General features: G+C 41.0%; 1 protein-coding gene across 9 annotated transcripts in view; it reads right to left on the reverse strand.

Annotated features, from left to right (window-relative positions):
• The window catches only part of LOC109408749 (serine/threonine-protein kinase N), a 371,435-nt gene that overhangs the window by 17,331 nt on the left and 339,663 nt on the right, over positions 1-14,441 (reverse strand). For 7 of the 9 annotated variants that reach the window (XM_029870470.2, XM_029870467.2, XM_029870468.2 and 4 more), the window contains one exon: positions 2,933-3,397. The exons of the other annotated variants lie outside the window; for them this stretch is intronic. In XM_029870470.2, the coding sequence (XP_029726330.2) occupies positions 2,933-3,397 (465 nt within the window). The remainder of the gene's footprint in view (positions 1-2,932; positions 3,398-14,441) is intronic. 9 annotated transcript variants of the gene reach the window in all.

A 14,441-nucleotide genomic window follows, 5' to 3' on the forward strand; every position in this document is an offset into this window, starting at 1 on the left:
CAAACCAATGGTGACAACGGAATAAAAGGAGCATTTTGACAATTTGTTGAATAATAACAATGGAAGTGTAGCTGGGAAAAAAAAGTCGATCATGGTCAAGTAGTAGAGCGGGGACTAGTAGGTTAAAAAGACCCTAAACAAGCTGGAAACCGTGAAGTTGTTGGGAAGGACGAGATCTCGGTCAAACTTTATGAACAGCTGATTCAATCCATCCACCAAATTCTTGTAAAGATATGGGAGAATTAAGAATTGCCCACTAGCTGGTTGGATGGTCTCATGCGCTCAATTTAAAATAAAGGGTACGGAGTACGGACTAGATATGCTAGCTACAGTTTTAGAGAGGGTCTATCAACGACGAATCAAATGTCAAGCTACGGATGATTCTAGACGACTTTCCGAAGTATAACTTGCACTGGTAGATAATGTCAGCACATGGTTTTCCGGCGAAATACGCAGTGGATGGATATAAATCATGTATTCCGATCTCAGATAAAGTGCCTACTTTATTTATGACTTGGGATGGGTCGAACCAGAGGCAGGGTTACATAGTTTCAAATTGACTGTTCCCCATAACAGTCGAAGGAGCTATTATGAGATCGCGTTCAGAGGAATGATACTATCATCACACGATAGCAGCATATGCTCTTTAACTTTGCAGACCATATTGATCTCGTCGGCATCGATCATAGGGCAAATGGTGGAAAAGGGTGACAGCAAGGATAGGCTTGGCAACAAATTCGACCCAGACGAAGAGTCAGAAACAGGCCTAGTTTTTTTGTTTGTTTGTTTTTATTAATGTGTATTTTAACTTAAATGCTAATTCTACACTCAAAAGCAGGCCTAGTAGTGTTAATGCTGAAGTAGTAATTGATGGGAATGCATTTGAAGTTGTTGAAGAATTTGTGTATTTTGGAATACTTGTCAGCTGTCGAAGATTGACGCAACTCTCCGGCGGCAGCAAGCAGGATTCCGTGCCGGAGGATCCTCTGTGGACCATATTGTCACGCTCCGTACAATTCTTGAGCAAATCATTGAACTCCAAAAGTCTATCTGCCTGGTGTTCATTGATTACGAAAAAACTTTCGACCGTCTAAATCACGACAATATGTGGGGAGCCCTTAGGCGCAAGGGTGTCCCTGAGAAAATCATCAGCCTCATTCACGCACAGTATGGGCCATTTTCGTGCAGAGTACTGCACAACGTTGTCTTATCCGATCCCATCCAGGTCGTTGCTGGAGTGAGGTAAGGATGTATCCCTTCAACGCTACTGTTCCTAATCGTAATCGACGAAATCCTGGTAGCCGCAATTGATCGTAAATCAAATTGTGGGTTGCTGTGGCAGCCCATTACCATGGAGCACCTAAATAACTTCGAATATTGGCTGATGATGACGTTGCTCTCCTAGCTCAACAGCGCTCTGATATGCAGAGCAAACTCGACGATCTTGCCAATCGCTCCTCGGCGGCAGGTCTTACCGTCAACGTCAACAAGACCAAATTGTTAGATGTAAACACGGTCAACACTGCCGGCTTTACGGTAACTGGGCAAGCAGTGGAGAATGTTGAAAGCTTCCAGTATCTTGGTAGCCAAATGGCGGCCGATGGCGGCATCAAGATCGACATAGGTGCACGGATCAAGAAGGCGAGGGCTGTTTTTGCGAGTTTAATAAATTAAGTTTAAGAATTTTCAACTCAAACGGAAATCTGTGCTGTTGTACACCAGTGAAACTTGGTGTGGATCAGTGCAGAACACTCAATGGCTACAGGTCTTCATCAATAGATGCCTGAGGTATATGATTCGTGCATGGTGGCCTCACTATTGGATCTCCAACGTGGAGCTCCATCGTCGATGTCATCAAAAATCGATAGCGACAGAAATTCGGGAGCGAAATTGGAGGTGGATCGACAGGGGCGGGAACGAAATCTGCAAACAAGCGTTAGATAGAAACCCAGCAGTACATCGCAGCTGAAGCTCATGGCGGCGCAGTTTCAACAAGGAAATAAAGGAAGTGTACAGAAATTTGACCTGGCCATAGGTCAAGGAAATGACGACCAATCGCCCAGGATGGAGATCTTTCAATTTGGCCCTCTGCACCACAGTGGGTGCTCAGGACTGAAATTACGTAAGTAAGTTTCTATTGAAGTGACCAGGCTTACAGTAGTGACGAATAGGTTCATATAGATTCTGTGACTTTGCAGACATAGATATAAGAAAATGTATAAAACGAAGATTCTTCCGGTGATCATCTACGCTCAGGAGTACATTGAAGAAAGCTCTGGTAACGGAGTACAGCTGTCGGTAGCAAACATGTACAAAAACAATATTTAGCAGGAAACTTGGTAGAGATCGGCGACTTCGTAGACGACTGTCGAAACGTAGATATCGGTGAGCGAAGTCCAATTATTGAAATATTAATCCTTTGTTCTGTCCTGAGTGTTTGGAAAAACTTTTTTTTTCTTTTCATCGACAGTGAATACATCAAGATCTGATTAATAGATTTTAGTTAGATAAAAAAAGTTTTTATAAGGAATAACGAATCAATTATTTGTGTTGCACTTCCGCCGAGTTATAACATGGGAAAACGAATTGTTAATTGTAAATTCATGCATTTGTTAGTAAAGGACATGCAGTTGTTAATACTACCACACTGATGCTATTTATGCTGTATGGAATAATTTTCCACGATTAGTAAGGCCAATAAACGTTCCAAATCATTCATGCGTATACCAAACCCATTGAGGTGAAGCCAATTTCTAAGAGCAAAGTCACACATATCGAACATTATCATTACAACTGAGACTATTAAGAAGATAATGGCCAATAGAGAGATAGATAGGCAATGCAACACACGTTTGCTAATAATTTCCATATTTGCTAATAAACCCTAGAATGCTCATTTATAAGAACCGCAAGCTTTGCGCAAGAACCTGACCTCGATAATTTCGTCGTACGTCGTCCCGACACCACTTTCGCTGACGGCCGTCACCGAGTACGCGTCATAGTCGTCAAAGGGAAACTCCACGTTCGGGGCCGGGGACGGCGGTTCCTCCACGATCGGACTGGCCGTGCTGTACGAAATGTAACTGTTCCGGTTGGATCCAACTCCGCCTCCCATGAGGACCACCGGGGGCATCGAAAGGACCGGCCGGAGCAAATCTCCCGAGAGGGACTTCTGCAGTGCGGCGGCGGCGGCTGTGTTGTTCGGGACAGTGGCTGGTGGTGTGTCCGGAAGGGGAGGCGGTGGCACATTGTAGTCCAAGTCGTCTTCGCCTTCTGCGGAGCCATTGCGATGCGATTGGCTGGCAAACTGCGATGCCACTTCCGATTGGTGCTGTTCGCGGCCGGGACTGCTCTCGTGCTGCTGGAGGAAGTCGAACTCCCTCAGGGCATTCTGTAACTGAACGGGGCGACGACGTCGACGTTGGAGCACGAGTTTACGGGCAGGACGCCGCCGCGCGAAGGTGTTGAACGATGGTTTCGGTGGAGTGGGGGTGGTGGGGGTGAGTGGGTGGTGGATGGTGGGTGAAATAACAATAGAAAGTGGTAGAGGATATTTTCGTTGATAAAACATGATAGATAGATAAAAAATCGAGGCATGCGAAATGCGTTTTTTGCTGGTGGTGGGGTGAAGATACGCTTGATGTATGTAAAAGTGGATGTTTGGGTGCTCGAATGTGGGTGTGTGCGTTTTATTTTAGAATTCGCTGGTTTGTTCGTTAGGGAAAAGTCAAATACCGTTATCCACGAGATGTAATTTACAAAGAAAATAGTTGAATTGTGCGGCGAGCAAGTAGTATTCACAAGAAATCGGAATCAATTTAATTTCTTCTTCTTATTCTTTTTACTAATGAACAATCGATCTACATCATTGAACGGAAAGTGCATTTCTTCGAAGAAAATATACACTGTCATCTACATTACGAGTTGGATTTTTTGTTGCTTGATCGTGTACTTTATTCGGTGCTCGATGACCCAGTAACTGAAATATCCTGGGGCATGTCAAGTGATTTTGTAACATAGAAATGTAAAGCGCTCGTCTAGCAAATTGAAGGTCACAAGTTGGATTTCATCTGTAAGTTAGGCTAATCGGTGTAGCTCGAACGCTCACCATTTCATAAAGTAGTGACCAAAACAATCGTAGTCGAAACACACATTTATTCAAAGAAAATGTTATTCTAATGCAATTCCATCCACTTTATTTTGGTATCTTTTGATCTTTGGCTGGTTCGTCACATCGTTTTCTAAAGTGCAATTATACAGAAACACCAAGGCGAAACATCACATACATGGAGTAACTAAGTAAGAAATATCTTGCAATTTGTGCTATTTGTGAAGTAATTTCTTGCAAATTGGAGTCATACCTAGTAAGGGTGTGAACCATTGCGCTTATTCGTTTAACTTTTAGTTAAAATTTGACACTTCGATAGTTGTTTGGCGTCCGGTTAAAAATAACCCTACTGGTTAGTTTTGATAGTTCGATAGTTATTTTTTGTTCGCAATGATTTGGCTGCGTACTGTATTTTGTTCCAAATAACTACTCGTCTGTCATATTTCAAATGGGCCACCCTCTTAGTTATTTTTTAACCATCCGATGATAAATAACCACCAAAGTGTGAAATTTTAACTAAAAGTTAAACGAATAAGCGAAATGGTTCATACCCTAAATATAGTGATAGATGTGCTGAAAGACATAGGGTATTCGTTCCCTTCTTAAGCATGTGACTCCCATTTTCATCCTACGAAAAACAAAGGATTGAAGCGTTGTTTGTTTTATTTCATATTTTTGTATTTTTTGTTAGAAGTGAGCACGCATGAAAACAAAAAGAACGGAATCAATCGGTGCCGTAATCGCTTGTTTTCGAATAAGATGAATATGGGAACGTGAGATTAATGATGGCACACGTACCCTACATAGGATCTGGGACCATTTGGGCAGGAGCACCTATCTCGGGCACTTGCTGCTATAACTCAGTCAATTTCAAATCGATTGACTTGAATTTTTGAACATGGCTACATACTGTGCGTATCTGAAAAATCAAGTCAATCGGTTAAAAATTGACTGATTTATAGCAGCAAGTTCCCAAAATAGGGCTCTTGCCCAGATGGTCCCAGACCCTATTGTGCATTCACTACACTGAAAGACGGCTTGCGGTTATGACAAGCACACAAATGTTTTCAAATTTACTATGGCAAAACATAATCTTCAACCCATAAACGCTTCTTGTGTGCATTATGTTTTATGTATCTCATATCAACCGGTTCGATAGCCGAGTGGTAGCTTGCCGAGTGGACGAAAACGGCTTTCCTGGGAAGCTGACTAGACTGATTAAAGCAACGATGGACGGTGTGAAAAATTGCGTAACTCTCATGCCTACTCTTCAACATCGCTCTGGAAGGTGTGATGCGACGAGCCGGGCTCAACAGCCGGGGAACGATTTCCACAAAATCCGGACAATTTGTGTGCTTTGCGGACGACATGGACATTATTGCCAGAACATTTGGAACGGTGGCAGAGCTGTACACCCGCCTGAAACGCGAAGCAGCAAAGGTCGGACTGGTGGTGAATGCCTCAAAAACAAAGTACATGCTGGTAGGCGCAAACGAAAACGACCGGATCCGTCTGGGTAGTAATGTTACGATAGACGGGGATACTTTCGAGGTGGTGGAGGAATTCGTCTACCTCGGACTGACGGCTGACAACAACGTGAGCCGTGAAATTCGGAGGCGCATCATCAGCGGAAGTCGGGCCTACTACGGGCTCCAGAAGAAACTGCGGTCGAAAAAGATTCACCCACGCACCAAATGCACCATGTACAAAACGCTAATAAGACCGGTAATCCTTTACGGGCACGAGACATGGACCATGCTCGAGGAGGACCTGCAAGCACTCGGAGTTTTCGAGCGACGCGTGCTAAGGACGATCTTCGGCGGTGTGCAGGAGAACGGTGTGTGGCGGAGAAGTATGAACCACGAGCTCGCTGCACTTTACGGCGAACCCAGCATCCAGAAGGTGGCCAAAGCCGGAAGGATACGGTGGGCAGGGCATGTTGCAAGAATGCCGGACAACAACCCTGCAAAGCTGGTGTTTGCAACTGATCCGGTTGGCACAAGAAGGCGTGGAGCGCAGAGAGCACGATGGGCGGACCAGGTGGAGCGTGACTTGGCGAGCATCGGGCGCGACCGAGGATGGAGAGCGGCAGCCACGAACCGTGTATTATGGAGAAATATTGTTGATTCAATTTTATCTTGAATTTGATGTAATACTAAATAAATGAAATGAGCCGAGTGGTAGCGTGCGGGCCTGGTGATCTCAAGATTCTTGGTTCAAATCCGGTTGCCAACAGAAACTTTTTTTAATTGTAAACCGAGTCCATGGTAAAATTGAAAACATTAATCTGCTGAATTGAAACGAATCTCAGTCTGCACAAATTAAGTAGCGTTGTGCATTTATGTTGACCCTTAGAATAGTAATTTCAACCGCAAGCCGTCTTTCAGTGTGAAAGCGTAATATCTCAGCTTCTAGACAAGATATTTTAAATCTTTTTGAAGAAATGACGCATATGAAAATTTTGATGAAAAATATTCAAAAAATAGACATTTTATCAGCACAAAAAAGGTTCTGCCGTCAATATAAACACAATATTTCAAAAGCCAATACCCTTCAAGAATGCCTAAAAGTCCATAGAAAAATACACAAATATTGAAAGAAGTTGATAAAATATTACGAAACAATGTTTATTTCTTGAATTTCCATGAAAAGGGTTCACTTTTCAAAAATCCCCCCCCGGAGAAACCTCTAAACGATTTTTTAGAACTCGAAATGTTCTACAAAAATGCTTTGAATAATATCTTTCATTTAAGAGTTGAGCACCTTGACTTTTCAAACATCGATTTTTTTGGGACAGCCTAGTTCATACATGTTTATCCTTATCCTGGACCGTAGCACTGCGTCTACTGCTTTGCCGAGTTTATAAGCGCCAACTTAGGGGGGTCAAGCATAGTTTTAACGATTTTCAAATTTTCCCATACAAGACTTTGCACCCCCCCCCCCCAAATTGACCAAGGTCTGGCCGAGTTTCATTGAGATGAATGCGGTGAAGCACTACTGTGTTAGAACTGTAAACTGCCCATAACTGCATAACAGTCACAATGTCACAATTGTCAAAAGTAGGCATTGGAGAAAATGGAGCTCAAAGTTTGCAACTTGCGTTAATATGGCAAAGAAATGAAATTTCAAGAATTTTCCATAAACTCATAATTAATCCTTAGCAATGAAATCTTCTACAGCTATTCTTCTATGCTGGGCAAAGATTTGTAAAACAAATTAGACCAACATATGATTGTCGGTACGCTATGAAGCCAGTGTGTATTCTCAGTGTCGCTGTTATGCGGTTACATTCATGAATATTTATTTGATAATGAGACAACATGACTTGGTATTTATTTCATATTTTGTAGAACAAACTTGTCAAGTTCATTTGGGTGGATGAAAGTACAGGTCGGACTCGATTATCCGGAGTCGGGTTCGGATGCTACTCAATCATATATCTATGCAACGCAGTATGCTATTAAGCAGATTTTTTTTACATTTTGTCGTGCCAACTTTGATTAGTGGTCAGTCAAAATTTCTGCTTCTTTCAGAATTCCGCTCGCGAGATACTATTTTGGGAAGTGCCAGAACCCGATTCTGGATAATCGAGTCCGACCTGTACTGATAATTTGGAGATAATTCCCGATAATAACTCAATATTGTCAAAAACTACAAATGTTACAAATATGCAGTTACGGGCAGTAAAGGAGACCACCGATATCGTCAGGGCCCGGATTATAAGATAGAAGTGGAGATAATCAAAGTAACAGTTCGTTACAGCCTGTGTTTTCTGGAAGCAATAAAATGCGGCAAGTAGCTATGCCCGGTTGCTGCACAATAGAGTGCGTTTGAAAAGAAATTAAAGAAACTAGAAGCGGCCATGACACAAAAAGACAAAGAAATTGACAGATTGCAGGAGGGAACATGTTAAAAGACGAAAAGATAGAACAAATTATGGCATTCATAGAGGAGATGAACCAGCCAAGAAACATCATGAATAGGAAATGAAATGTGGACGATCATGGAAATCTAACAGCAACAAAACAGCCACGTCACCGGACCCAAACCACTTCCGAAGAAAAACGCCATTAGGATCCGCGACCTCATTACTCCGGCGAAGAGACTGAGGCATCGGAGTGGAGGAGTCTCCGATGTCTACGTCTTCAACCTCCCAACAACATTGGACAACAACGACAACCACTGGTTTGAGCAAATCGCCCAACAATCAAGTCTCGACCTAGAATTTTCGTCTGCGGAGGTAACTGACATACCGATTTCTTCTGCAGTCGATCCTCCTACAGATCATCAACATCGTCGCTCGTTTTTCGATCAGCTGTATGGACAGTCGCACAGGAGGGTGCGTTGCTCTTCAGTGGAATCTCCGTGGACTCAGAACCCACATTGATGATTTAAATTTCCTCATCGCCGAATTGAAGCCTTGCGTAGAAGCCAAAGTGGACGGTAACATGTTCCCATCAGACTTCGTTGGCAGGAACTATGTACACGCTGCTGCGAGAATCAAAAAACCGTACACAATTGGAACTACGGGTTAGGCCTTGCCATCCGAGCGATTCCAAGTGGACACAACCTGGTTACGTTACAGATAGTGCGACAAGCTCAACTCAGTGTCAGGTTGCACTTGGTGAGTTGCTTGAACAACTAGAAGTCACGATTTTACTGCTAGGTGACTTCAAAGCGCACCATCTTGCGTGGAGGTCACGCAAATCGAGCGCTTTTGGCCGATACATAGCCGAAATGACTTTGTACAAACAATTGGTTATCTGGTAATGATACTTCGGCGACTGACCGAACATCTGCTCCGAGAGTCTGTCCTCGTCGAATACACAAAATAGTGACCACTCACCAATAACGGTGTCTATCTTTGAGTGATCAAATCAGAAAACAACGCGACAAAAATGGCTTTACGGTCAAGCTGAATGGATACTATACGTCAGGATCACAGCGTAAGTCATACGGCTAGATATGCAATGCGACAATATCAACTTTCCCTAGAATATCATATCAGCATCGACTAAGTGCATATCGCGAACTATCGGTCGAACTGGACTCAAAGTGGTGCCCTGATTTGGGATGACCCCGATTTAAGATAACCCCGATAAAGCAGCGGAAGAAATGGCAACAGTATGCAGCGTGAGATATCTGACGACTACCAACTATCTTCTATCGTTACAGATGGCAAAACCGGCAGATGAACGCGTGTCCATAGAATTCTCGCCAAACACCGCAAATGTGCAAAACATGGAGCTCACTCTGACCACTTCCTTGGGCTCCCGATAAAGGGCGAGGTGCCTCGACAGGTATGGTGGGATACCCCGTGCTCTAACGTCTTCTTCTATCCGTGGAAGTGACGCTTCTATGGCTATTTAATAAAAACTGACACAATGACGAATTAACATCCAGTTGGCGTAATGGAATTGTGGTACCATCTATCTCGAAACCTAACTATCACGATTTTGAACCTAACGTCTTCCGTCCGATCTGACTCACCATCTGCATGGCGAAAGTATTCCAGCGGATCATCAATCATCGTCTAATCACAGAACTAGAGTCGAGTGGCAAGGGACAACACGCTTTTCGTGAAGGCTGGATACCGTTGACGAGCACTGCCTGATAGATCCCTAGATCTGTCTAAGGCGTTGTTCGATGAATTTAATATGTTGCAGGATGTTCCAAGTGTCCGTGCGTGGGTAAGACTGGGTATCTGTCACTCGAGAATTCATTGGAGAATGGGGTACCATAGGATTTCGTTGTAAAGTGACATTAGTCATTTTCGAGATTCAACCCATTTTGCAAGCTCTTTTCAAAGGGGTTGAAATACTATTATATGCAGTATATGCAGACGACATCCTCCTCGTTGGGCGAAGGAAAAAAATTGCATTAGATCTCTCTTGGGCCTTGGTCGAGTTCCCATCCTAATACACTGAAATAAATTTTGTTGTGGAAATTACCGATTCCATAGTAAAATTACTAACCGTACCTATGATTCTCAACCGACAACAAAATCTGTTAAGGTAACTGAAATATACTTGAAATTACAATGCATTGTAGTAGGGTATTGGTTTCCTTATTAAGCATGTGGCTCCCATTTTCATCCCACGAAAAACAAAGGATTGAAGCGCTGTTTGTTTTGTTTCTTATTTTTGTATTTTTTGTTAGAAGTGAGCACCCATGAAAACAAGAAGAACGGAGTCAATCGGTGCCGTAATCGCTTGTTTTCGAATAGGATGAAAATGGGAGCATGAGATTACTGATGGCACACATACCCTAAATTCAACTAAAAGCGTAGTCGTCTCAACAACAAAACATTGTTATTTTTTCCTGGACACGCATTTTACAACACAGTGTGGTTAAAAAAACAATGCTCATTTGTTAAATTAAGATTATTTTTAATAATGTTAACTGCACTGCTAGTTAAGTTGACAGTGTTTTAGTGGAATTAACTGGAAATTGTTGTCGGTTGAGAATCATAGGTACGGTTAGTAATTTTACTATGGAATCGATAGTTTTCACAACAAAATTTATTTCAGTGTAGACTGAGGACTCTTGGTGTCATGTTGGACGGAACCCTGATATTCAAGCCTCACTGTGAGACTATGATGAAATCGTGGGAGTCTCAATTGAAGATCACTTTTCTCGGTCGCCGAATTTCGCTTGGGCGAATAATTGGTTGACTGGTACAGCCCTCACCACAGTCGATAGAGACAGTGTGATCATGCTCATTCGTGGAATGCACGGGTCGGTCATCCACTGGAAAAAGTTTGGTAACAAATGACCTGACTGGCACGAACAGTCTCCCAAAACATTGCAGTGTTTTTTTGAAGGCAATGTCGGTTCCGAATATCAATAGAAAAATGGGGATTCTATCAGATTTTGCGAGCTGTTTACAGGCCTTAAAAGCGGGAACTTCCAAATTACCCGTGAATCCGTGAGATTGAACACAGATTTCAAAGCAAACCTGTATGCTTCTGTTGGATTCTGGAGCAGACTGGCAGTAGTAGAAATGTTGAAGCTGACCGTTGGGCCAAACAAACTATAAACAATAACACGTTGCACATGGGCTAACAAGAGGTACAGCAACAGAGATGTAATAGGTACTACGGGAAGTAGAGCACTACAAGCATAAGAAGAGCAACGAAAACGCAGCTGATAAGCGAAGAACCCTAATAAATGTATCCCGAAATGCACACTGCAAGTAACAACTTGAACTTATTTCTTTCAAAACATTAGAGAAATTTTAAGGAAACTTCCAACCTACGAATAGGGCGCGATTTTCTTTTACTCACTGTAAAAATCAAAATCTTTAACATGTGCGTTTAAATAACTTTTATGATTTCAAGTTAAACATACATACATATGAACCATTAATTGACTTGTCCTTATTTTATGAATTGCGGCAAATACCAAAGTTGCTTCATTCGCATTTTGCAAATTTTCTATTTCAACGTAAATTTGAGGGATTCAACCCTTCACAAATGTATTTCACAGATGGTTCTCTGATTGATGGCATTGCAGGTTTTGGAGTGTATAATTCATGTTTAACTCATTTTCATAAATTACAATCTCCGTGTTCTATTTTCATTGCAGAACTAATTGCTCTGTATTTTACATGTACCATGATCAGAGATTGTCCGCCCAATTTGTATATCATATGCTCTGATAGTTTCAGTTGTCTGAGTGCTTTGAATACTATTAAATTCAATTTTAAATCACATCATATCATGTTGATGTTGAAAAAAAATATTATTTGATTTGCATTATGAAGGATATGTTATTAAATTTGTTTGGATTCCTGCTCATTGTAATATTTATGGCAATAAACAGGCGGATTTATTGGCAAAATTTGGGGTTATGCGTGGACAAATTTATCATCGTGATATATTTCCTTCTGAATATTTTCCCAATCTGAGAAATTATTCTCTAAATGCTTGGCAAATCAATTAGAATTCTAGTGATAAAGGGCGATGGTGTCATTCAATATGTCCCAAGGTGAATCATTTTCCTTGGTTTAAAAATGTATCTGGGAGTTGAAATTTCATTTGTGCTTTTTCGAGATTGATATCCAATCATTATATTTGTAATAGTCATTTGTATCGTATCAACATTGTAGATTCAAACTTATGCGAATGTGGCTTATCGTATGAAGACATTGATTACATTATAGGGTATCGGGATGCTTCGTTGGCATAGTCCCCTCGCTCGGCCTATCTTAAAGTGTACCGAAACCTCAAACAAACACGCATAACTGGATATCAGAAAAGCTATGCGCCAAACAACTGTAACATTTCGTTTCAATTTCAGCACTTTGGAGCATTAAAATTGAATGAAAATGTCACTTTGTTTAGCTTTTGTAGACGCCATGATTCTGCGGCTTAGCGGGTAGTCTATACATCTGATAATAAATGACATAATTCTGGAACATTTCGAATTGACTTTTCAATAACTGAACATTTGGTGCGACGATCAAAGACGCTATTTTGAACTTGTGTATTTGTTTTCAAGGACTAATAACTATTTTACAAATTGAATGTGGGCCGAATATTGAGGACATTTTTTTCACTATGTACCCAAATCTTGGCCCATCAGTAAAGTGACGTCAAAACACCGATAAAAAGACGTCAACAACATTTCTTGCATAAGAACCAGAAAGAACGAACAGGAAGAAAGATTTTGTGTGCGGAGACTGTGAAAATATAACACAATAATAGGGTTGCGTTGTTTTCGCTACTAAATTAAGAAAAAACTTTAGTTAAAGTGATTTATTTCTAGTTTTGTGAAAATTTTGCTCCGAAAATGTAATTTAAAAGTAAGATGGGTGTGTTAGTTCAGAGATAATACTTCAGCAGAAATATTGAAAGAATGAGATAATTAGTGGTTCTAGTGCATGGAAAGCAATAGGCCAACGTTGTATCCACTAATAGGCCAATTTTTGTACCATAGACCAACGTTGCATACCATCGCATCGAATCTTTTTAACGTAATTAGGTAAATTCTTGAATATTTACGTTAGTTTACTTCCAATTAGTGAAACAGGCATTGCCTAGAGTGTGTAATAGGGCCAACATATTATTTCTAGTGCCATTAATTCATGAGTTATGATCAAAATTGTCAAGGCGGCTTGCAAATTAGGCCAAGGAATGGTACATATACCCTAATTAATTGTTCTCGGTTTATTGCACCGAGGAAGATATTATTTGATAGCCTAATTGCAGCAGGTTTTTCAATTCCTGTATCTATACGGGATATTTTGGGCTTAAAAAATGAACATATATTGAAACTTTTGTTCAAATTTCTAAATGATATTGCCTATTTTGTTTGATACTGTTCCCCTTTTTTTGTATTCTTTATTTTCAGCCTTGAAGATTGGTTTTTGATGACCGCCCTGACCCCTCCCCCTTCCCCATTAGGATTTCTGGATTTTCGAAAACTCGTTTTACGATTTGGCATGTTGTCCTCTTTCAAGATAGCGGCTCCGTTATGGTTCACTGCCCTGTGAGCCTTTAGTTTTAAGTTATTTTTATGTTTTTTGAAAAGAAAAAGAGGTTTTGTGCCTCTTTGAGAAAGATTTCGTTTTTGAAATGCCGAAATCACTCAAAGGGGTTTTTCCCTCTTTCAAAATTTCAAGTTAAAATAAACAATAACAATAAGAATAGGGCGCGACCAAGACTTTGAGAAACGCTGGTCTACATGAGTGAATCTTTCAGAAATGATTCCAACGTTGCTGTCAATAATCTTAACAAGGATTAGTATCGTACAGGCGTATCTACAATGATCGATTTCTCTTCATCGATTTTCTCTTTAGATTTTTCCGGGAAATACGATCAGTGTTCGGATGATCTCTTGATGTTTTTCGGCGCAGGACAGCAAGGACTAGCATCTAGAACAATAAAAATAACTGGAAATGATTTGTCAGCCGAGTTATTGACCAAAGAGAAAGTCGATGAAAAGAAATCGATCATTGTAGATACGCCCATATGATACTAAGCGCGAGAATTATCCTTAAGAAAATTATTTTCCAATGTAGCACCCAATCTATAAAAAGTGACTATCAACAGCGAAACTCCTATCGCTGGAACGGAATCAGTTTGGAAATATTAAGACACATTTTTAGAAGTCCTATTTTAATCAGCACGTCATTTGCTGCCGGGTGTTTGTTGATAATCAACAAATAAAAATGCTCAATTTGTGATGGGGGCTGGTAGAAGATTGTGTTGATTGCAGTCGGCAGAGCTTCTTGAGTAAATAAAACAAATGTCCATATCAACGCTAATCTCACACAGCAGGTGGTTTGTTGCTCATTCTAAAATTATTTTTTTTCATTATTCTAAATTAA

Source organism: Aedes albopictus, chromosome 2 (genome assembly GCF_035046485.1).
Source record: "Aedes albopictus strain Foshan chromosome 2, AalbF5, whole genome shotgun sequence".
Lineage (NCBI taxonomy): Eukaryota > Metazoa > Arthropoda > Insecta > Diptera > Culicidae > Aedes > Aedes albopictus.